Source organism: Grampus griseus, assembly GCF_964374135.1.
Source record: "Grampus griseus genome assembly, chromosome: 5".
Taxonomy (NCBI): domain Eukaryota; kingdom Metazoa; phylum Chordata; class Mammalia; order Artiodactyla; family Delphinidae; genus Grampus; species Grampus griseus.
The window spans coordinates 60610148-60632751 of record NC_138998.1 but is presented as its reverse complement, the minus strand read 5'-3'; the positions used below and the strand labels follow the sequence as shown (position 1 = coordinate 60632751).

Genomic DNA, 22604 nt, shown 5'->3' with positions numbered 1-22604 from the left:
TTGTAAAGAGCGGGTATATGTCTCTTTTGAAGAGCACTAATGCTGCCCTGGAATCTTGCTGTTCGTTGTTATATTTAACATAGTTTGAGTACATGGAAAGGTCTGATTGGAACTCAGAGGTGCTTGTTTTTTAATGTTGGCCTTCTAGCACCTCTGCTAAATATTTACTCTTACTTACCTACCCCTTTCCTTGCTTGGTTAACAGGTAAAAGTTAAGAGCATCTTCTCTCTGGCATGGGTCTGAAATAACAGCTGCAATATTTTCTAAATTTTCCCAAAAAGGTAGGTAACGTTTCGTGGCAGTGAGTGGCATATACAGAAAGACATTTTTAAGTTTTGCTTTCTAGGTTAAAATTGTAGCTAATTAAGAATTAGAAGGAAGTATCTTGGATAAATTCGGACTTGAATCTGAGCCTAATAGCATCTTATGTTGGAAAATGTACATTCTTTGAAGTGGAGCATCATACTGACATAGCAGACAGTGGTCGTCGTCATAGCTTCACTGTAGTGGAACTCGTCCTCGTGATTGAGAATTATTTCTAGGAAATGCGATTTGAGAATTTAAAAGTTTTTCTTGAAAGGATTTATAGGAGAGTTTTTGAGTCTTTTGGTTGATCTCAAAGAGTTACACCAAATTTTGCACCTTGTGCTGGAGAGGGCCGGGCTTGCGTGGTGGCGGGCACAGAGCGCCTGGCTTCATGACAAGGAAGGGAGTCGTGCTCACCTCACATGGTGTTGAGAGCTGAATGGCAGCATGTGCCCAGCAGATAGGAATTATCCAGTTATGGTGGTTCTTCATCTTTTTCCCACCAAGCTGGACTCTTCTCTGCTGCAAAGTACCGGTCATTCTTGCCCGGCAGGGGACTCTGTTCTAGTTTAGAATAGTCTAAACTAATGTCACTTTAAGGAGAGAGAATTTTTTTTAACCCAGCCCTCATTTTGCCAGTAAGGAACCAGGGCGGTCGTGTGTGGGAACTGCCCAAGGTCACACTGCTGTGCTTTGACATTTCTGAATATGTAGTTATGCTAAGAACCCTGTGACTTACAGATGAGACAAGAAGTGTTTTTCAGAGATGGGATGGGAGGCTGAGATCACATGGACATTCCATATGGAGTCCAAAATGAAATTCATGTTGTCCGTGGGCAGATCTGGAAAACAGGCAACAAAGACACGTCTGCTCTCTCTGCTTTGTGATGTTTAGAGAAGGAACGTTTGGAAGGTCAAGTTACCTACCTGTGAGAGGCCTTGGGAGGTCAGCACCCAGCTCCAGAAGCATAAGCCTAACTGTCCATAGCTTTGGCAACTTTCCCTACTCTCCTGTTTGCCCACTGGGGTATCTTGCTTTCTCATCTTGGCTTCTCTGCTGGCATGTGAGCACCCCAAGGCTGTGCTCTGCCTGGCTAGCGTGCCTCTCAGCCTGTGCCACCTCCACTGTCCTCTGAAGTGTGGGGTCCCAGGAGTGCACTCTTAGCTGTCTCGTCTCTCTCCATTTCTGTGGCTTCAGTTATCTCTGTGAGGCTGTCTTCTGAGCTCTGGACCCACTGAATATCTCTAAGCTGTCACTCAGTACATATGTCTACTTTGTAGACAGTATGGAACTATGTCCCAGGCATAGTTACAGATCCTCAGACCCCACTACAGAGGCACATCAAATATGACTCCTGGCTTAAGCCAGAAACCTGGGGCCATTCTAGATTTCCCTCTCTCACCTCTCATTTCTAGAATCCAGCCCCTTCTCTCCACTCCCAGTGCCTTAAGTTCAGTCCCTTGTCTCTAACCTGGACTGTTGTTAAGATTGTTCTCTAGCTGCTCTCTAAAATGTCCTGTACTTCTCCACAAGGCCACAGAGTGCTAAAAACACTTTAGTCATTTCCTGTTGTCGCCTATGAAAACTCCCTAGTGTGGCTACCAAGGCATTCCGTGGCCCAGCCTCTGCTGCCTGTGGCTGAACCCTTGGCCCCTGGACCCTGCATTCCCACCCGACCCCACTACCCTCCCTCACTATGGGCAGCGAGTCCAGGTCCCTGGCCCTCTCTCCGCTGTTGGAAAGCTCTATTACACTGCTTTCCACATCTGTCACCCACTGCACTGTAAACGTCCTGAAGGCACCCAGCATTATTCCAGGCACATTGTAAGTCCTCTTTGACTGTTGTTTAGTGAATGAAGAAATCAAAACAAGAAGGGCTGCTCTTTTTTTTCTGCAGAACGGAGTGTTTTAGTCACCAGTCTCCCAGGTGGCTGACCCAGGGCCTGGCATACATAAGTCACACAAAGCCAGCGTACCCTGAGCAGGTGTGTAACCTCCCAGTGTCTTCACGGTACACAGGCTCCTCTGCTGCTGCCTCTTGGGCCATGGCCTGGCCAAGGCAGCTGAACTGCTGCCACTTGGGGCAGTCGTTGTGTCACTTTACTGTGCCTTCAAGCTAAGATAGGCAGTGGTTTGGGAGAGGAATCTGTATTCTGATGGCCAGGGCTGTACTGCAGTCCTCCCTCTGAGGTACAGGCTGGATGCTGTCCAAGTATATGCTTGAGATGGAGCACTGGGTAATCAGTGCTGTTTCAACAGTGTTACTAGTAATTGGTCTGCAGTGCATACTGAGGGCTAGTGTCAAATATTCAGGAAGCCGTTGCGTGTGGCCAGGGAGCTGTTTGATACCCTGTCCTGCATTAAACAGACTGATCTATGACCTGGAGGATTACCTTTATTTAGCTCTGCACAGGAGGGAGAGAAACTTTTATAGCATAGTGGCCAAAGATTTGTGGCAGCTTTATAAGCAAGCCTTTATGGCCATGCTTTAAAATTAGGGATTTTAGGCCTCAGGAAGTATCAGTTGAGGGCTAATGCCAATTCTCAGTGGAAGCTGAATTGGATGTCCCAAATTTGGCATCATAACGGCTGATTCAAACCCGCGTTCTATGGGAAGCGCGGCCCCAAGTCTTCCCTGTGATCCCCTCATCGCGCGTCTCCCCCTGCGTGCCCACGAGCCCCGCGCTGCAGCCTCGCGCAAATCTGGCAGCCACGGCTTGTCCCCTGTCGGCGGGGTCCAACAGACCCTCCGGGAGGCGAGCTGCAGCCTGGGGGCTGGCGGAGGGCGATCGGCTAGGAATTGTCGCCATTCGGCCCTCGGCCTCTGCGAAGCCAGGTCTAAATTATAAGATAGCATTTAGGGAACTCTGGATTAAATTATGAGACATTCTTCAAGTTGGACACTTGTGCCTCCGGGCGGTTTCAGTTCCTCCAACCCCAGCCCCGTTTCTGCACCCCGCCAGCCTTACCCTCTTCCTTCACCGGCGTCCAGCTCCAGCCCTGCACAGGCGGCCCTGGCCTCGCGGGGCTGTCGCCCAGCCCTCCCTCCGCTCCCTGGGTGGCCACCCCGAGGCCGGGGGGCGGGGCTGCGGCAGCGCCGGCAGGGCCGCGAGGGCGGGGCCGCGGGCGGGGGCGGTGCTGCCCGGAGCGCAGGGAGTCGAGCGAGCGCGAGCGCCAGGCGCCGGGGCCAGCATGGCGTGGCCCTGCATCAGCCGCCTCTGTTGCCTGGCGCGGCGCTGGAACCAGCTGGACCGCTCCGACGTGGCTGTGCCACTGACCCTGCACAGCTACTCCGAACTCGAGAGCGAGGAGCCGGGCCTGGGCGGTGCCACCTCACGCAGGGGCTCGTCCCCCGCAGGCTCGCGGGACCCCGGCCGGGACGTGCCGCTTACTCAGTACCAGCGGGACTTCGGCGTGTGGACGGCGCCCGCGAGGCCCAGAGATGCAACACTGGGGCGCGGGTCGGGAGCGGGCGGCCGCAGGATCAAGCCCCCCGCGCCCTACAGCCGGGGGGTCTACGTGCTCCCCGTCGGCGACGCAGATGCGGCTGCAGCGGCGACCACATCGTACAGGTATGAGGCTGGGGGCAGGGGAGCGCATTGTACGCAAACCACGTGGTCCCAGGAGACTGAGCTGGGGAGCCTGGAGGATCAGGGTGGGCGGGAGGGAGGAGGCGCCTGGAGCCCCCATCCCACACGACTTAGAGAGCCGTGGGTGGCCTCCGAGGTCATCCCCTTTGGTTCCTGGCACTGCCAGTGTCTCCTTCGATGCTCCCCGACCAGACTCGGAGTGAGTGAGCGAGCGAGCACCTCCGTGGCGGCGAGCTCACTACCTCACTCGCTGCCCTCTCGGGCAGTCCTGGCAGAAAGCCTGCCTTCGACCGAGTTAAAATCCTCTTCCCCTTAACTTCCACCAGGTGGGCCTAGCCATAGGAGGGGTGCTCGCAGGCCAACTGCCTGAGGATCGCCTTCTGTGGGGGCGTTGGTGGTGAGGACCAAATGCAGAGCTCCCAAGTGGGTGGTCCCCTAGAGATGCCACTGAGTGACTGAGGGCAGCTGACTTGGCTTTCACTGAGGACAGGCCTGTGTTCTGCCCCTGGACAGCTGAGGGCTTTCTGTCTTCTTATAACAAGTGATCAGAAAAATTGGAAATTACGGAAATTACAACATAGAAAATGAGTATGCTCTTAATCCTACCCCAAACTCGTAGTTCTTTCTAATCCTTAACATGCATTTGAGTGCGTATCTGTTTATAATTCTTGCATAGATTTGTAACTGTACACGTTTTTTTTTTCTTTCACGTATCGTGGATGTCATTCCGTGTTACTAGATGCTCTCCTACAACATGAATTTTAATGGATGTGCAGTATTTTATCTTATGGATATACATTATCCATATATTGATATATATGTCCACATATTAACCTACTCTCATGTCGTTAAATATTTAGGGTGTTTCTAATTTGGGGCTATTAAAAACACTGTTCCTTTGATCTAGTTACTTCACTTGTAGAAATTTTCCCTACAGGTAACCTTGAACATGGGGTGGGAGCTAAGGAGTATAAGGTACGTGTCAACAACAGTACAGCAGAAAATGGAAACAGTTCCATTGTCTTACTGATGTAGGGGACTGGTTAATTATAGCTCTGCCATAGGATGGGCTACTGGGAAGCCCAGAATGTACTGATAATAGAAGATGTCAAAAAAGATGCAGAACGATACATCTGCTACTATTTGTGTTTTTAAAGGGGTTATTGATACATACATATCTGCTGAAATAAGCGTAGGATGTCTCTGCATGGATGTGTGAGAAAATGGTAACCTTTAGGGAGAGGAAGAAGGGGAAGGAATTGTGGATGCTGCCAGGGGTGGAAGGAGACTGAGGGACTTTTCACTCTGCCCTTTTGAATCACTGCTTTGTTTTTTTCTTTTGGCTGTGCCACATGGTTTGCAGGATCTTAGTTCCCCGACTAGGGATGGAACCCATGCCCCCTGCAATAGAAGCACGGAATCCTAACCACTGGACCACCAGGGAATTCCCTGAACCACTGCTCTTAAAAAAAAAAAAAGTACATGTATTACCTTTAACAAAAAATTTTAGAGAAAAAAATATCTCTTTTGATCAGCATTCTTGTAGCTAAATCTTTGCTTATACAATAATTTCTTTAGTATGAATTCCTACCTGTGGAATTAAGGGCCAAAAGGTATGAACTTTCTCCTTCAATTTTATTACTTTTAAAATCAACTGTATTGAGGTATAATTTCCATATAGTAAAATTCATCCATTATAAGTGTACAGCTGGATGACTTTTGTATACACCTGGGCATCACCACCATAATTCAGACACGTGGAACATTTTGTCTCCCCAGAGGTTCCTTCACGGGCATGCAGGTTTTAAGGAACTCGATGGGGAGTGGCTGTTTCAGGATGGGTCTTGTGTTCAGGGACGTGTGCTCAAGCTGAGCTGCAGAAATGCAGCCAGGGGTGTCAGGGCAGGGCAGACACTGAGCCGCAGCACTGGGGCCCCAGCCACGCAGTGGACGGTGCCGACTGCTGCACGACGGGGCCCTGAACCAGCTGGAGGGGCCTTGAATGACAGGTCTGGAAGGCCAGAGGTCCTGGGTGTGCAGCACCTTCAAATGGCTGATGTTCCAGGCACAGATGCGGGCGGAACTTGCAGGGAGATAGCTTCAGCTCAGGGAAGGAAGCACTTTCTAATAATTAGAACTGACTGGGATGGGTAAGGTCACGTGGTGCTGATCTCCTATTCACTGGAAGTGTCCAAGCAAAGGCTGGACTTTTAGAAGCCATCCCTCACCGTTGCTGAGCAGATGGCAGGTTTGAATGTCCTGCTGGGTCCTTCCAGCTCCAGTGATACTAAAGGTACTAGTTATTACTCTCTGCTTGGCACGTACCAGGCACCAGGCTTAGGACTTCCCACAGATTATCTCCCCAAGACTTCACAATAACGCCCTGGAATAAGTTCAGTTCTTGCTGTTCCCATTCTATAGATGAGGAACTTGAGTGGCTGGCACGAGGTCACGCAGAGCAGAGCAGAACCCAAGTGTGTCTTGCCTCAGAGACCAAATCTGTGCCCCTAATAGGTTATCATCTCCTAAGATGCTGCCTCCTCTGAATCAGGTAGTTGCTTGACCTGTGTCCGGCAGTGGTGGAAAAGTACCGAGTTGGGCAAGAGTTGGGACTCACTAGAGCTCTCCTTCCTGGTATATAAACTCCGTGGGTCACTTGGCCCCTCTGACCCTTTCCTCATCTGTGAAGCAGAAATAGCAAGAGCTTAGTTGCCTGGGTCACCTGGCAGAGACATAGGACCACTGCTGAACTTGGCTCCCCAGCACCGTGCGAGCCGACCTCGGGGACCCTCCATCTCCCAGCTCTACTACTGGAATGAGCAATTCCATCCCACCTGCCTTCTTGAAAGATGCACGTTACCTAAGCGAACTAGTTAAAGAAATTTACAAAGCAAAGGAAATGAACAGATCCAGAGAGCCCAGGGATACGAGTACTCGTGGCTACTCCTCTCCACCCCAGCAGGTCCTGCCTCACCTGGCCCTTGGTCTCCAGGTGAGAACTGACCTGCCTCTCACTCGGCCAGAAGGGCAGCGGGTCCTGCCCACTGCCAGCCTGGGTCCTTCCTCCTGACCAGCTCCTCCCAGAGCCTTCCCTCCAGAGTTCGGTGTGTCAGCACCCCTGGCCCAGTCGTCTCCCTCTTTCCTTCCTGGGTGAGTCAGTTAAAGGGCCAACAGTCAAAGTGCCAGACTTGACTCCCACTTTTCCAAGTGCCCATCGGGAAGGCTTAGGGAAGTTCAGGGATTTGTTTGAAGCCATGTTGGCCTGAGAACCCAGGCCTCAGGACCCTCAGTCTGGCGCTCTGCAATGCCCTGGGTGGCTCCCTGCCCCTCAGCAGGAGGGACTGCGGCCCTCAAGGTCCAGCTGAGGCTCACATGAGGTGGACAGTGGTGGAAACTTCTTGGTGAGGGGAGGCACAGTTGACTCAGCTAGTCCTGTATTATCTCCTTGGCAGGCCATTAGCCTGCCCTCCTCATCTCCTGGGCAGTCACCAGGCCCTGCCGAGTCTGTCTTCAACGTCCCTTCTCCATCCCCACTGCAGGCCTCCTTCTCACCTGGGCTCCAGCACCAGGCCTGTCCCACAAGGAACCACAGGCACTGCTCTAGCCCCTGGCTCTGGTCACCTCCTGCTCTGGGACCCCTGCAGCCACCCTGGGGCAGCAGGCTTGGGCTGCCAGACCCAAGGCTCAGTTCAGTGTGGGAACAGAAGGGCACACCAAGGGGAGGACCTGCTTCCCCAGGAGAAACAGAGTAGCAGATGGCTCGGGCAGCTGGTCTTTGAAACCTTGCAGCTTTGGAAGCAAAAGTTATCCAGTAGGGCCTTGGCCCAATTCGCCTCCTGGTACCCAAGTGCTGGCCACAGACAGACACAGCTGCTCCCTGCACACGTGTCATGCCCAGTGGTGCCCAGCTGTGCTGCTAAGGAGAAAAGGCTGCTTTGTTGATCTCAGGGCCTGAAACCTGGCCAGGGCTGTGGATGGGGTGAGATAGGCTGGGCTGGACCCAGCCCAAATATGGATGCTGCCTCTGGCCATCTGGACCCTTTTCCTCAGAACATCACCTTGGCCAGCGGCTCCTGTGGGCACAGGAGGTCTCTGCCATTTAGTAGGGGAGTTGATAGAATTAAAATAGGTGTTTTTTTTTGTTTTTTTTTTTTAAGAGGAACTGAGGAATTGAGTCTTTGTCAAAAGAATGCTACTCTGAGCACTTGGAGCTAGGCCGTGCCAGCCTTGTCACTTCCCTCCAGGTAGCCAACACCTACCCCCTGTGCAGACCACCGTCCCTCCCTGCTCCTGCACATCAGTGCCCGCGGGCACAGCGCCATACAAAAGCCACAGCGCCAGGCTGTCTTTAGTTTCTTGAGATGGTCACTACGACTTATACTCTTTTGTAGGAGTTAATAAGACAAGTTATTAAAAACTAAACACAACACTGAGCCTCATTTTCTTCCTCAGTTGTAACCAGGTATGGAGGACCGTGCAGTATGCTGTCCAGTCCGTCACCTCCTCTGGACATAAGGGCCACCAGCGACGTGGGCTGCAGGCGAGCGCCTTTCGCTGGTTCTGGGCCTCTAGGGCCCCTTGAAGTGGCCCGGAGGCAAGATAGGGAGCCCTGGAGGGCAGGGCTGGAACGTGCTGTCTCTGAGGGCCAGCACACGCTGGGAGCTTGCAGTTCGGGATGAGTAGGATCCAGTTGTTGACTGAGCTCTCTGCTTACTCCCCGTGCAGCCTGTGCCACTGCTCCCCAGCAGCGTGAGAGAAAATTCCCGCTGGAGCTGTCTGGGGTACACTTCGTCTGCTAGTTCTGCCTTTGTAAGGGGAGAAAGGAACATCTGCAGCCAAAGCAGCATCTCAGCAGTGGACATTGGTCAGGAATATTCCAGAAGCACAGGGCAAGGGCCGAGGCCTCTGAGGGGTCAGGGGAAGGGACGGAAGACCCTGTGCAAGGTTGTGATGTGTTCTGTTCCAGACAGGAATTCCAGGCTTGGACTGGAGTGAAGCCATCGAGATCCACAAAGGTGAAACCCGCCACAGTCATCACAACCCACAGCTCTGGATGGGACAGCAGCCCCGGGGCTGGCTTCCAGGTCAGTCAGAAGCTGGTGCTGCAGGGCGAGGGGCTGGGTGCCTGGCTGCAGGGGGTGTGAGGACAGAGGCTTTTCTTCCAGGTTAGGGACTAGGAGTCAGGTTTGGGTGGTGTAGGATGGCATTATGCCAGGGACAGTGGTGTCTCAACACCCAGTTGTCACTCGCGAACAGAAAGCCAAGGTGCTGCTTTGTCGTTAGCCACATGTGTGTCCCCCTAGTGCTGACTTCTCTGGGGAGAAGGGTGTCCCCTCCCTTCTAAATCCCAATCTTACCCTTGGCCACTGAGCCCTAGTGACAAGCTGTCTAGGCCCCGGTGTTCATGTAAGGAGGAGCTGGAAGGGAGGTGGGGCCGTTGAGCTTCCTGACTCAACCCAAAAGAGGCTTCAGGGAGAAACGAAGGTCCACGTGCTCCATCTGGCCAATGTCCACTAACGCAGGAACCCTGCGTTAACTGCAGACCCTTCAGGTTAGCAGTCCCAACTCTCAAGGACAAAGAGGGGATTTTTTTCCTGGAGCTGTGGGGAGGGGGAAAGTCGAGGGAAAGGCCCGCTGATCTGTGGCCACATTTCATTTTCCAGGTCCCTGAGGTGAGGAAGAAGTTCGCCCCTAACCCCTCAGCCATCTTTCAGGCCTCAGCTCCCCGGATCCTCAACGTGTGATTGCCCACGGAGAGGAGCGAGCAGCCACAGAGGATCAGAACCCACTGCCCAGGGACTGGGTGAGGTCTCAGGACCAGATGGCCCCTGCTGTCAGAGGGGGAGGGTCCTCCGTTCTCACCGTGGGGCACTACTTCCTCTCCAAGCTGCACGAGGCTGCGGGCAGAACAGAGGCACAGAGGGACACAGCACCACCCAGCTCAGCTCTGGGCCTCAGAGATGTGTGCGGAAGGCTTCAGATCTTTTTTAATTGCCTCTTTTGGCCACCCTTCATTTTTTAAATCTGAAGAACTTGATCAGTTCTACTGTGAACTGAATTGGTCGTTGGGGGCTGAGGAATATGGACATAACAGGTCCTTGAAAGATCCAGTAATGTCCACGTTGTTGTTTTCGCAGGCTGCATGACAATTTTATAACCGATGGTAACCCAACGTGGTGTCCTTGGATAGTCCCACCAACGGCCCCACATGTTCAGGCTGTAGAAGAAATCTTAGGTTATCACCTGCATGTGACTCATGATGATGCTAAGTAACCAGGAAGAAGTTTCCCAAAGAAGCAGAATATCAATCATAGGGTTTCAGTTTTAAAGACAATTTCTTTATGGCCAAGACGACCCTGGTTTTAACAAAACATTTCTTGGGATGAGTGAAGTACTGAGTGAATGACATTTACCTTAGTATTACTGACTCCAGTTTTGTTCCCTTAATGTATTGATGACTAGATGGGAACTACTATACTAAGAACTGGGAGCTTCTTTGGGAGAAGGGTGGCATTAGCTTCATTCCCTGAAAGACCTGAAAACGTCATCTCATTACAGGGAGCTCACTAGCTGTTGAGGCAGCTCATTCTGTTTTTGGAAGGCCCTCTCCTTTCTTGACAAATTCCAGCCAGTGCAGCCACCTGGAACTAGCCTGGTCCCCTCTTTGCACAGCAGCCCTCGAAACATTTGAAAGAGTTTGTGTTCCTTTTAGAGATCAGAGGCACAAGCTAAGGACAGTTTCGGTAAGGAAGCTCAAGGATTTCCCTTTGGATCTTTACCTCTTTCCAGCCCTCAGGTGGCTTAGCCAGGTGAGCACTTACTTTCACCACAGGAGGTGGCATTCAGGTTTTAGAAGCAGCTCAGAGCGGAGGCGGAGCCCTGTTTCCAGCTCAGGCTGCGAGGGGCCATCAGTCCCCTCAGAGGTGCTAGCTCCCAGCTCTGGCACATTTCCAGCAAAGGAAATGTTGAGAGAATCATTTTAAAGGGAAAAGCAAAACCATATGCTTACACAAAGGGTCCTATTATTTCAGACTTCATTGGTTTGCATGTTAGATGCTTCTAAGGGAAAAGAGACTGCGTGCTGGGCATTCTGTGAGAAGCAAACAGATTAATGGTACAATCCCAGATTTTACTAAAACGCAAACATATTGTTTCAATTTAACATTTCTTTAAATTAATTATAAACACGAACGCCTTCTCATGTCTTCCTTTATCTCCTCTTAGTAAGAGGACTTCAATGTGCCATGGCTACTGCTGCTCTCCCTTGGAGGCTTGTAGATTCTGAGAACGCTGACCCTGGGCTGCAGTCGCACTGCTGTCGTATGTAGTAATATTTAACAGAACCCACGAACTTCCTCTTTTACACTTACCCATTTCCCCCCAACCCCGCTAGGAGCCTAGGGTAAAAGGACTGTCTTTGAAGCTAGTCTTGGGCTCAAATCTTGGCTTTTCCATTCACTAGCTGGGAGCAGTTTAAGCTTCTGTTTCCTTATCTGCAAAGTATGGGTAATGCCACTCCCCTCCCCACCCCCCCTAGAGAATGTGTTTATGTGCAGCGTGCTTAGTACAGTAAATGGCCAACAAAGCACAGCTGCTGTACTTATTCTCTCCTGCCCAAGCACCCCTTCCCGGGAGCCTGCTTTACTCCCATCTGCAGCTTTGGTCCATCTGATGCCACTGACAGGCCCTCTCAGTAGCCCCTGCCTGTGTCACACCACATAGCCAGCCATGCCCATCCCTCCCCCAGAGCCTGTCCCAAGAGCCCATTCACTGAGCTGGGGGTAAAGCAGGCTGCCCCATGCTGGCAGTGTTGGCACTGCAGCAGCGGTGGGCACACCACTGCCTGAGAGAGGCCTGACCTCTGGAAGGCATCCTGCACACCCAGGAACAAACAGCTTTTCAAAAACACCCCAACGCAACAGCCTTCCTTACTAGACTTCATTAATTATTAGATCTGGATTCTGAAACAGCAGCTTCCTCCCACTAGGTCTTCATAAGGCCTTAACACTGAGATAATAGCAGCCTCAGCCACGTGGTCCCAACTCATCTAGGTCATATGTATGATACAAACAGACGAAGACCGAAAGGAACGCACTGGAACACTGATGGTGGCTATCTTTGAGAAGGGGAACTATGGATAATTAAAAATTTTTTACACCTTACAGTATTTGCTAAAAGTTTCTATATAATTAGCATTTTTATATTAAATTAAAAAGCAGTTTAATCTGCTTGTTAGGTAATTTTAGCCAAAGGAAAGAGTTCAAATTAATTATTCCATGACCAAAGTTAGTTAGCGCTGCAGTAGCAGCCTTGACCAGCCGTGAGGAGGCCCAACCACAGGGAGGCCCCTGGGTCCTGTCACCCACAGTCATTTAGACCAAGACTGACGGCTCCGTAGTGAGTCGAATTCAGAAAAACCCATTACAAACACTGATACTTTCATCCTTGTAATAACTCCAGGATTTTCGGCCAAACTCCAAAAAGCAGCTTTTGAGAGAACCTTGGCCATGCAGCCCACCCTGGGCCAACGGGGGACCCTTTGAGCAGGATCAGCTCCGCTGGCCTCACTCACACAGGCGCCTTCAGTCAGTTAAGAGGGAGTCCCCGATTAAGGTACGGCAAAACCGTGGCTGACAAAAATAACATTCAAGAAGGGGGTCTAGTCAATGCCCCTATTCTCCTTCCTCCAGACCATCAACTTCGTAAAGGGTGACACTAAGTGAAGCCTGGTCCCAGGAAAGCTACATACTTGGATTGTATTACGGGGCCTCCTCCCCAAAGAACTTCTTACCTTTGAAGAACCAAAGCTTTCAAAGCTTTTAGTTCTTATTAAGGGTGGATATAAATAATAGTCATTTCTGAAATATTTCTGTACTTGCTGTAATTTTTTAGCCACTGTGATAGCAGATGGTCCCAGCAGGACTGGGTCACAGGAGTAACTTCTTTCTGGCTTCAGCACAGACCCATTCTTGCCAGACGAACCAGTGTGCTTCTTGATTGGACAACAGGAGCTGTTTTAATCTTTGCTTTGGCTTTGAGGTAGTTTTCCTTTGCTCCAAGCTGTCAGAAACCACTATGGCCAGGACCAACATGCATTTTTCCAAAACTTTTTCAGATTTTTATATAACTGTAATCCTTATTTTAAGTAGCTGCAAATTCTTTTTGGAAAGAAGTGGAAGAATTAATTCAAGTACACAAACACCTATACCTTTGCCTCATCCCAGCTCTTTTTGACCTAATGTAAGAAAAACCCTACCAAAGTGTAGTGCTCCAAACTCAAAAAAACCCATCACAAATACTGAAAGATTTATTGTAGATATTTTTGTTACACAATTATGTTACATATTATGATACAAATACATTTCATTGCAACATTAACATATATGGGGACTGTTAAATCGCTTACTATTTCTTTTGCAAAAAGATAATTTCTTGAGGCTTTCACACCTGTAATAACTGACTCTGTTCTCATTTGGAGCAAATCTTCATTCTTTAGATCTGAGTCACAGTCCACTGCTGAATGAGTCTACACTTGCCCATTAACCTTGCTTGGAGTATTTTATGTATGGAATATCTGAGCCTTTACTACTGAACTGTTTTATTACTAAGCCAGGACGTGCCCTATGCCTTACTGAGTAATTTCCCTCTGCAGCTGCTGTCCTCAGATGCTGAATAAAGGGCAGATTTCTTGTAGTTGCCTCCCTGCCTTCTCCTGACTCGAACATCTAGAGGATTCATGAAAACGTGAATTATGTTGCTTGGATAAGTTTCTTTGGCTCTGACTCACAGCTTTCACTTTTTCTTGGAGCAGATTCCTAACTGCTGAGAATAAATTCTTTACTTCTACAGACTGTCAGGAGGATTGGGGTAAAGTGTCTATAATGAAACTGGACATCATGCAGGGCGCGGCTAACTTTCCTTTTTCCGACCACTTCTGCCTCCCACTGAGATGGCCTCTGCCTATGACACAATCTGTTCTCACTGCTTCTGAGCACTGACATCCCTGTGTCTTGCCTTTGACAGTCCTTTCTCTACCTTTAAGGCACTCACAAGTGTTTAAAACACTTTTCTTCTTGGGAAAAACTCCTTGACAGAGAAGAACAAGACACCAAATCCACTGGATAGGTTGAACTGTCCAAGGGGCTGCTTCCCACTGGCCACTCAACGTGGATTCAGCAGCAGAAGCTCCAGCAGACCACGCCAATGGTGAGGAACCAGCTCTCTGCCCGGCACACACTCAAAGCTGGCCTGAGTCTGCCAAGTGCCCGGGCTTTGTGGGTACTGTCTATGGCTAAGAGCTTCTCAGTTGTAGTCAAACCTTTTCCTGACCTATGCTGGGATCTGTCCATCCCTTGACAATGCTCTGAGACTGGTTGTAGTAATGCTCCTGTGTCCCATGAAAGAAGCATTCTCAGTCTGCAGCCTCCCAGGCTTGTGTGTCTTCCACACAGCATCACTGCTTCCTGAGCCGATGCTTGGGGTCTGAGTGCCGAAGCCCAGCCCTCCTCCAGATGTTATCAGGGTAACTAGAGGGTGGTGGTGGTGGTGCCTGTAACCCCAGCCCACAGAATGGGTGAAATCTCTAGCTTGCCAGACTCATTTTCTGCCTCCTGGAGGGAGACTCAGGCCCAAGGTGCCCACTGGAAAACACGCAGAGGACAGAAGGGCCTGATACATGGGGCCTGACCCTGCTCTGATGGAGACCCTGATGGAGCCTGCACGGAGAGGGAACAGATTCAAGCTGACAGAGCATGCATCCACTCATGGCTTCACTCTAGAATCGGGAAACAAACTTCTCTCCTAAAAGGATTTGACCTGGGACTGAACACTGGTGTTACTAAGTGGAGGCAATGGTTTAGTAGCCATCATACTCCGAGGCACACAGAAAACGACCTTCTGTCCCAAATAGAAGAATCATCACAGTTCAAGACTTCGAATCCTGCTTTCCTAGGGGCATCTTCATTCTGTTCACTGATCTTCATTCAATATCCCCATGTGTTTGTTTGTGAGGAAGTCCAGAAAAGGAGTGTTGCAAATGGCCTGGTGAATATTACTCACTGTAATTTCTTTGGGAATCCTGGTCCAAAAAACAAAGATGTTAGTGATTCTCTCAAATATCTAAATAATTTAACCAATTAAGTTACTGAAAGGACCATCCCATGCACAGGCTCCAGTAGGTGGGGATGATGAGTGATAGGCACGGTTTAGGGCCACTCTGGGGATGGGGAGTGGGCAGGTGCCTTCTCTCTCCCCCTCTTCTTTCCCACTAATTCCTTTGACTCTGGTGGAGATGTGGCCTACCCTCTTCCCGGTCAGCCCTATTTAGTGCTCAAATATGACTTCCTACCAGAGGCATGAGATGGATTTCAATAAGGTGGTTGAATGATTAAGAAGAAGAAAAAAAAAGACTGGGGATTGAGAAAAGAAAAAGGAAGTAAAGCAGAACAGAACGTTATTGCTGTAATTCAGTCTCAGCTGAATGAAAGCTGAGTCAATGCACCACAGAGCCCATCTCTTGGAAAGATGGGAGATGGAGTCATGGCAGGCCAAGTGTGACGTTCAATGTTCTTATCAAAAGCACTCAGGTCACTCTATGTCTTCACATTTGGGACCAGAGAGGTGAGCAGGGGCTGCAGAGGCACTCCGCCCACTCCTGGATCTCCAGCAGGACAAGAAGCAGCATTACTAGAACTCCTTTGTTCCTCACTTTTTGTAAAGACCTCTCTACACTGCCTGATGTGTTACATTCCTGTTAAGTCTGACCTAATCATATTCCTCTGATTTAGGTCTCTTCATGTCCTCAGGTATTCTGTTAAAGTTATATAAATTTATGACAACCTTTAAGCACAACAGAATAAAATAAATGTTTCCTTTGAAAGGAATGCCTGTCTATCATTCTTTCAGGGCCCAGGAAAAGAGCAAAATTCAGCGTCGCAATCAATGACAATTAGAGAGGCTGCAAAGAGCACTGGTGAGCCTGTGGGTATAGAGCCAGTGAGATCTAAGTTTAAATCTAGGTTCTATCATGTATTTGCTGGGAAAGCCAGGCAAGATTACCTTTCAGAGCCCAGTTTCCTGATTTCTAAAAAGGGAGCATGAGTTCTGAAATGAACAACAAATTAGGTAATATATGCAGTGCCTGGCCCTAAACCTGACACGAAAGAAACACTGCTTTTATCTTCAATGGCAACGAATTGGTATTTGTTCAACCCTGTAACATATGAGAGTCCTACTGAACAGGGTCTATGCAATAGAGATGGGGAAGATACAGACCTCTCACAACCACGAGACTGTCTCAAAACAACCAAGTAGACCCCAAGTCTGTCTGGCTCTGAGAATGTCCCAAGCACTGACACCTCCTACTGAACTGACTTAGGTCTAAAACATCATGATGGGCAACTAAACTGTGAGGAAATATCTGTCAGCCTGATACCACCAACCAAAGAGATAACGGTACCTGTTGTGAGATGCTGCCTGGTATCCAACCGCCAAAGCCTGTCTCAGGATGTCACTGACCAGCTGCTCTGTAGCCTACAACAGAAGATGCTGTTACTCTCAAAAGGGCCACCTGCTTGCTGGCAAGAAGGGATGCAGCTGACCCCATCCCATACCCTAAACTTGGAAACAGCTATATCTAAGGATCAAAAGTCCTTAAGGAAAAATTCAAGGTTCGAATAATAGACCACAAATAATAGTCCACAATTACAGAGGCTGTGATTCTGAGAAATTATGAAGGGGGTAATTTTCATTAGTCAGACATTATTTTTAAGGAGAACAGGTGAGGGCTATTTGTGAGGTATCCCTGCTCCTGGAGGAGATCTACCAGGAAAGGAACTGCTGAGCTAGGATCTGGCTGGGTAAGGAACCTGGTTTTGTCATCCTCTCACCGAGGGATGGGACAGTTGTGGCTACTGTTGTGACATGTGAGTCACCTCTTTAAGCACTGAGACCTATGACTCTCACCTCAGGCTTCTTAAAAAGCACTTGAAATGGCACTGAAAGATATCATTAGAGTGACATCAGCACAGAAACTCTTGTAGCACTACAATTTAATTCATTTAAAAATCAGAAGGAAAAAAAAGAGAAAACTTTAAGCCCGAATAAGCTGAGAAATCGTAAAGCCTGTCATCTCTGTACCATTTCTGTCCTGCCTGGCTGGCCCCTCAGCGCTTCAGCCCCTGACGGCAGCTCACGGCCCCTCTGCTGCCCACAGGCACCCACCTTCAAAATCATATCTTCCACCACCGACGCATACACATTCCTATGCAGCGCCACAGGCTGCAGGGTGATCCCAATCTGGAAGAGCAGAAGAAAGCCATTTGTTCGTATGTCTTCATGAAAAACAAGCACGCTTCTGATACCCAAGATGATGTCCGGGTGGAAGAATAACTCCACAAACGTTCTGGACAAAACTCATTAAGAAGTAACACAGAATATAACCACCCGAAAATCTGTTATCCTACCACTCCATGTTTCTAAGGGATTGTTAAAAATGCTACTATAATCCTGCTCTTACCCCCAAATCTCCTTCATGAGAGAACGTAGGATTTGCCATGAATTCTGACAGTGGGAGCAACATATTGGAAAGCCTGGAATCAGACTCTCAGGCCCTATTTGCAATAGGTGATAAAGATATACTTGGAAACGGCCCCACTTGTCATCTCCTTCTGTAGGTGAAAAAAAACTAGTCTTTCATCACTTGGGTCCCAGGCAGCCGTGCAGCGGGCAGATGCTGAAGTGAGGCTGCGTTCCACTGGAGGTAGGTAGATAATTCTCTCCTGTACCATAAGGGCACTGAGTGCCACGTCCACACCCTGGCAGGGCACTTGGGAGCTATTAGTGTCAGGGAGAGCTCATTATGACATGCCTCATGAGGGAAGGGTGCTTCTACTGAGGCAAATGAGAAAAGAGCAGATGAAAAGTAAAAAACTGCCTACGTCTAGCTGCCTTTCCTTCAATTTCATGTTCAACGAGCAGCCTCTCTACATATGTAATTCATTTTCCTGCCCAAAGGCCCCGATGTAGGAAGGCAGGTGCCCAGAGAGCAGAGCCCAGGTTTACCAGGCAGAAGGAAATCATACACCTGCTTCACCAGAAAGTCTGGTGTCAGTTTCTAAGGCTGAACACCTTGCACCTTGCACCTGGTTAGGGATCCAGCAGCACAGGCCTTAGTCCCCTACCTTCTGTGTGATGTCACCAATAAATTCAGAGCCTGGTGTTGGTGGCAGGTAGAATTTCATTTCTTCCTGTTTCTCGTCCTGTTCTTTTTTGATGTTTATCTTTAACGGCTCTGAGAGGTTGAGGATGTCCACCTCCTCCTCATTCTCCGGCTCTCTTTTCTGAAACTGCTGCAGGTCCTCCAGTTTCCGGCAGAGGTTGTCAGCAGAGGAGAATGATGACGGGCACTCTAAATGAGAGGTAATCAGTCTTATGACAGCTGTGGTGACAAAAGAAAGGGACTGTCCATCTCCAAGGGACCAATAGCCTGAGACCCAGAGAAGAAGGGTAAGTATCAAGGGAGCTGACCTTCTTTCTGGTTCTAAAATTCTATGAATCTATAATTATGAGAACTAGTAATTCATAAGGGAGACAAGCACCAAGACAGGCATCTTGCGTTAAAACATATGTGCTGTTAAGGACAATCTAAGTCAAAACAGCACATAATTCATACTTATGCCACCAAAAACGAGGCCATCCTCCCACTCCACTAATTTGTTTTCAGATTTTAAATCTGGAGAATTTAGAAATGCACAATAAAGAAATTAAAACTCATCCATGCTCTGCTTAGAGATAAGTACTACTAACATTTTAGTGTATATCGTGCATCCAGTCTTTAATAAGTTGATTTATACAAAACCCAACAAAGAGTATTAGAAGTTTAAAGCCAGCAGGGGCTCTGGGAATCTTCTAGTGCATCCCTTTCACTTTATAGATAAATAAGTGAGGTCCAGACTGGGACAAGATGGAGTTAAGGGCAGCCAGCAGGATGGAGGTAGAGCATCCAGCTCCTGGCTTTCTCTGTTTTATTGGCAGGATGCTCACAGATCAGTCAGTCATATTAACAGAAAGCCTAGTACAGGTAAAGTATTGTGCTTTACATACACTACCGGTGAAGCACAGAAGTAATCGACATGGTCTCTGCTCTCCAAAGACCTTAGATATAAATCTGACAAACCCTCAAGGTTCTGATATTAAATACCACTGGAGATCAGAGAAAGGACCTGTGTTAGGGCTCTGGGGAAAGCTTCATGGAGAAAGTGGGACTTGTGCTAAGTCTTAAAGGAACCCCCCCAGACCCTCCCTGTGCTCCAGGTTCCCTCAGACTGGGAGGTGGAGCATCTGTTTTTCTACAGAAATGGGGCTGAGAGGAGAAAACACTCCTTATTCATTAAGGTGAAACTCAAAATATTTTCCCCATATGTCTTTTATACCCAGCTCCCCTGCACCCCTGCCCACATATAGCTCAGTTATTTGTGTCTTTATCATAAAACAATTCGTTTTATCTGCAACATTATTAGTTGTTTAAACCTGTGCCTCCAGCACTGGGCAGTGCACTTCCAGGCTAGGTTTTGGAGATAAAGTAACAGATAAGACATCGTCCCCATCTTCAGGGAGAAGACTCGTCTGTGTGAGGGTGGCTATAAGGTCACAAAGGAAGAAGTCACTTCTACCACAAGGAAAGGAGTTAGATCAAGAAGGTCTTCAAAGGAGAAATGATGCTGAGGAAGGGGGCTCCTGAATGAACAGTGTGTTCCTGTTGCGTGTCACGGGCCAGAACATTCCTGGCTGGGGCACAACACTTGGGACACTTGGGCACAAATAGTTCTGTAGGGACCATCCTAGGGGGTGGGCGGGACACCCAGGGTGGGCTCCTGTTCTTTAAGGCAGCTCTTGGAGTCCTCAGGTCCCTTCACCTCAGCTGAAGGAAAGAGCATGGAAAACTGCTGGGGCTGACGTGGCCCGAAAACCATGGAGGCTGACAGGTGACCACGTGCTCCAAGGAAACACCTCTCGGCTGCTGATGGTGCCAGAGTCCCACCAGTGCTTACCTGGCTCGCTGTCAATCTGGGTCAGCACATCCTCGATCGAGTCCCCGTCACTCCTCAGGCTTTCGGGGTCAGGTGGGGTGTAGCCATGGCAGCGACACCAGTGAGCAATGTGCTTGGTTTTAAGCGGGGTCAGGTGATGAAATCTTGCATTCTTTTCCAGTATTTCTTGTAAGACTTTTCGCATTGTCATCGCTCTTTGCCACTTAAAAAAATTGAGGGGGGAGGGAGAGAATTCTTCAACTTAGCGTGTTCAAATAAATCACCCAACTCTAAACTACCATGCTAACTTGTTAGAATCATTTTTTTCTAAGGAAAAAAAATCTGATGGTGTTACTCCTCAGTTTTTAAAAAAAGTAAAAACTCTTACTTAATGCTTATAAAATAAAACTGAAATTCCTAGGTTTGGCCTACAAGGTGTTTCACCTGGTCTTAACCTGTGATCTCCCACTTCCCCAGCCTTCCCAGCCTTCCCCAAACTCATCACACAGCCTTTCTCAAAGCTTCCTAAGCATGCCTCTGTACCTGCTACTTCCCTCTTATAACCTTACTGTCTGGCACAGTTGCTACCACACTGAGTAATAAATACTTGACTTAATTTTAATATAATTCTTTAAAATTTTTTAGAAACTTTTACCAATGCAGGAAAAAGTAGATCTTTCAAAGGCTAGCTACATGTCTTTGGAGAATGAGATTTTTAACTAAGGAAAAAGTTCTACCATCAAATATTTAACGAGGGACTTCCCTGGTGGTCCAGTGGTAAAGCAATCTGCCTTCCAATGCAGGTTTGATCCCTGGTAGGGGAGCTAAGATCCCACATGCCACAGGGCAACTAAGCCCTCACGCCGCAACTACTGAGCTCGAGCACCACAAACTACAGAGCCTGCGCGCCACAACTAGAGAGAGAAAACCCACATGCCACAACTAGAGAGAAGCCTGGCGCTGCAACGAAGAGCCAGTGTGCGGCAATGAAGACCCGGCACGGACAAAAAATAAAGTTAAAAAAAAAAAATTTAACGAAACATGCTGCAAAATATATCATTGCTCCATGTGACGAGGTTTATGGAAGCAGCCAGAATGCATATGTGTTTTGGTTATTTTCTCTAATAGGCTCTCAGTGGTGGCCTGCAGCAAACATGGGATTACCTCAGCAGCTCTCCTTTTCCCAATGTTCCAGCCATAATACTGCTCCACAGATTTTGCAGAAAAACAGCTGGCATCTTCACCTAGAATGCACATATCCAGCAAACTCTGAATAAAGTTATGATTTAAATAAAATCTTATTTGCTGGAAGCATGTCCAAAAGTTTCTTTAGACCTCTTTATTGGCTATGTTCCTTAACAGGCAAGTTCAGATGCAACATAACACACTCATTCGTGTGTTCTCAAAACAACAGCCCTTCCTGGGAAATCAGCTTCTCTGGTAGAGAAAGTATCATGGCAGTAGACTACCTATTAAAATAAGTGGAAATGGCACTCCACTGGGAACAGGAGACCTGAGATATAGCCTTGGCCTTGCCATTCACTAAGCTGCCTTGGGCAACCTATATCATCTCTCTGGGCTTCAGTTTTCTTAACTGTAAAATGAGACCACTGGGAAAGACAGTTCCAGAACTGCCTTTCAGCTCTAATATTCTGTATTTGTATCTGAATTTTTTAAAAAATATTTTTCTTGCTGGGCTAGAAAAATCACTGAGTTTACTTTGAGCTACCTCGAAATGACCCCTTTGAGGGGAAAAAAAATAGTTTCTTTGCTATTACAGCTGGAAAAAATAAACAAGGTAGTCTGTACTTGGCCTATTGTTTCCATATTCCCATGAATGTGAAATGATAATCTGCTTCATCCCTTCCCTCTAAATGTTCGCGGGTGATCTTGCCCGAGAGCCGAAGCTTAAGTATCCACAGGCTGTCGGTCATGCCCTTGGTGAGGGCTGTTGATTCTGTCAGAGCAATTGGGGCTGAGAAGCAAACTGTTCAGTCTTGCTGACAATGGGCAGGGATAGAGGAGACATCACTGCAGGAGGTCTTGACAGTTGTTTATTTCTACAGAGTGAGTGTTAGATGAAAGATAAAAAAATTCCTTCTGCAGATCAAACCGTGCAAATAGTAAGACTAACTGACCAAGATATTAATTCTAAAACCCTGCAAATGAGCTACAGCTGTAGCTAAAACCTCTGTGATAACTACCATGTCAGTATTAATTACAACACCAGGTGATTCAAGTTGACTTAATATCCCAAGTACTTCACAGCTTTAAAAAAAATGCATCCATATATTCAGTATTGTCTTACTTTTTGCAGTGATTAAAGGGATCTTCTTTACTACTGCTGTTAAGAGTTGCTGGATAGTCTCTAAATGGTCTATCCTGAGAAGGACAAAGAAAAGAAAATTAAGGTAGGGAATACACAGAGCAGTTTCTAACTGTGTGTGTGTGTGTGCGCACATAACACATATGAATTTATGTATATATTTCTCCTTTCCAAGGGAATTATAATTTAAACCAACTATATTGGTATGTCCTTCCTTCTATGCATAGCCTTCTTTATAAATGAAGAGCATTCAATGCTTAAAAAGTCAACACTAAGATGAAACCCCAAGAATGACAAATTATGCAAACCTGACATTTCATTTTATCTATATTTTAAAATTAAATAGCCACGT

General features: G+C 48.1%; 2 protein-coding genes across 4 annotated transcripts in view; one reads left to right on the top strand and one right to left on the bottom strand.

Moving 5' to 3' along the window:
- Positions 1–3500: 3500 nt before the first annotated feature.
- Positions 3501–10052, top strand: MAP6D1 (MAP6 domain containing 1; the record flags this gene model as incomplete). The annotated part of the gene is made up of 3 exons (XM_082654559.1): positions 3501–3880; positions 8865–8982; positions 9562–10052. The coding sequence occupies 3 exons, from the start codon at positions 3501–3503 to the stop codon at positions 9640–9642; spliced, it is 579 nt and encodes a 192-aa protein (XP_082510685.1). The 3' UTR covers positions 9643–10052.
- Positions 10053–13192: 3140 nt separating this feature from the next.
- YEATS2 (YEATS domain containing 2) overlaps positions 13193–22604 on the bottom strand; it is a 109686-nt gene continuing 100274 nt past the window's right edge. For 2 of the 3 annotated variants that reach the window (XM_082654228.1, XM_082654229.1), the window contains exons 26-32: positions 22235–22308; positions 21091–21170; positions 19948–20149; positions 18079–18305; positions 17120–17194; positions 16356–16429; positions 13193–14975 (exon numbers count right to left, since the gene is read on the bottom strand). In XM_082654228.1, the coding sequence (XP_082510354.1) occupies positions 14867–14975; positions 16356–16429; positions 17120–17194; positions 18079–18305; positions 19948–20149; positions 21091–21170; positions 22235–22308 (841 nt within the window). In that variant the 3' untranslated portion in view covers positions 13193–14866. Of the gene's footprint in view, positions 14976–16355; positions 16430–17119; positions 17195–18078; positions 18306–19947; positions 20150–21090; positions 21171–22234; positions 22309–22604 lie in introns of those variants that run through there. The other variant, XR_014296737.1, reaches the window with a different exon arrangement.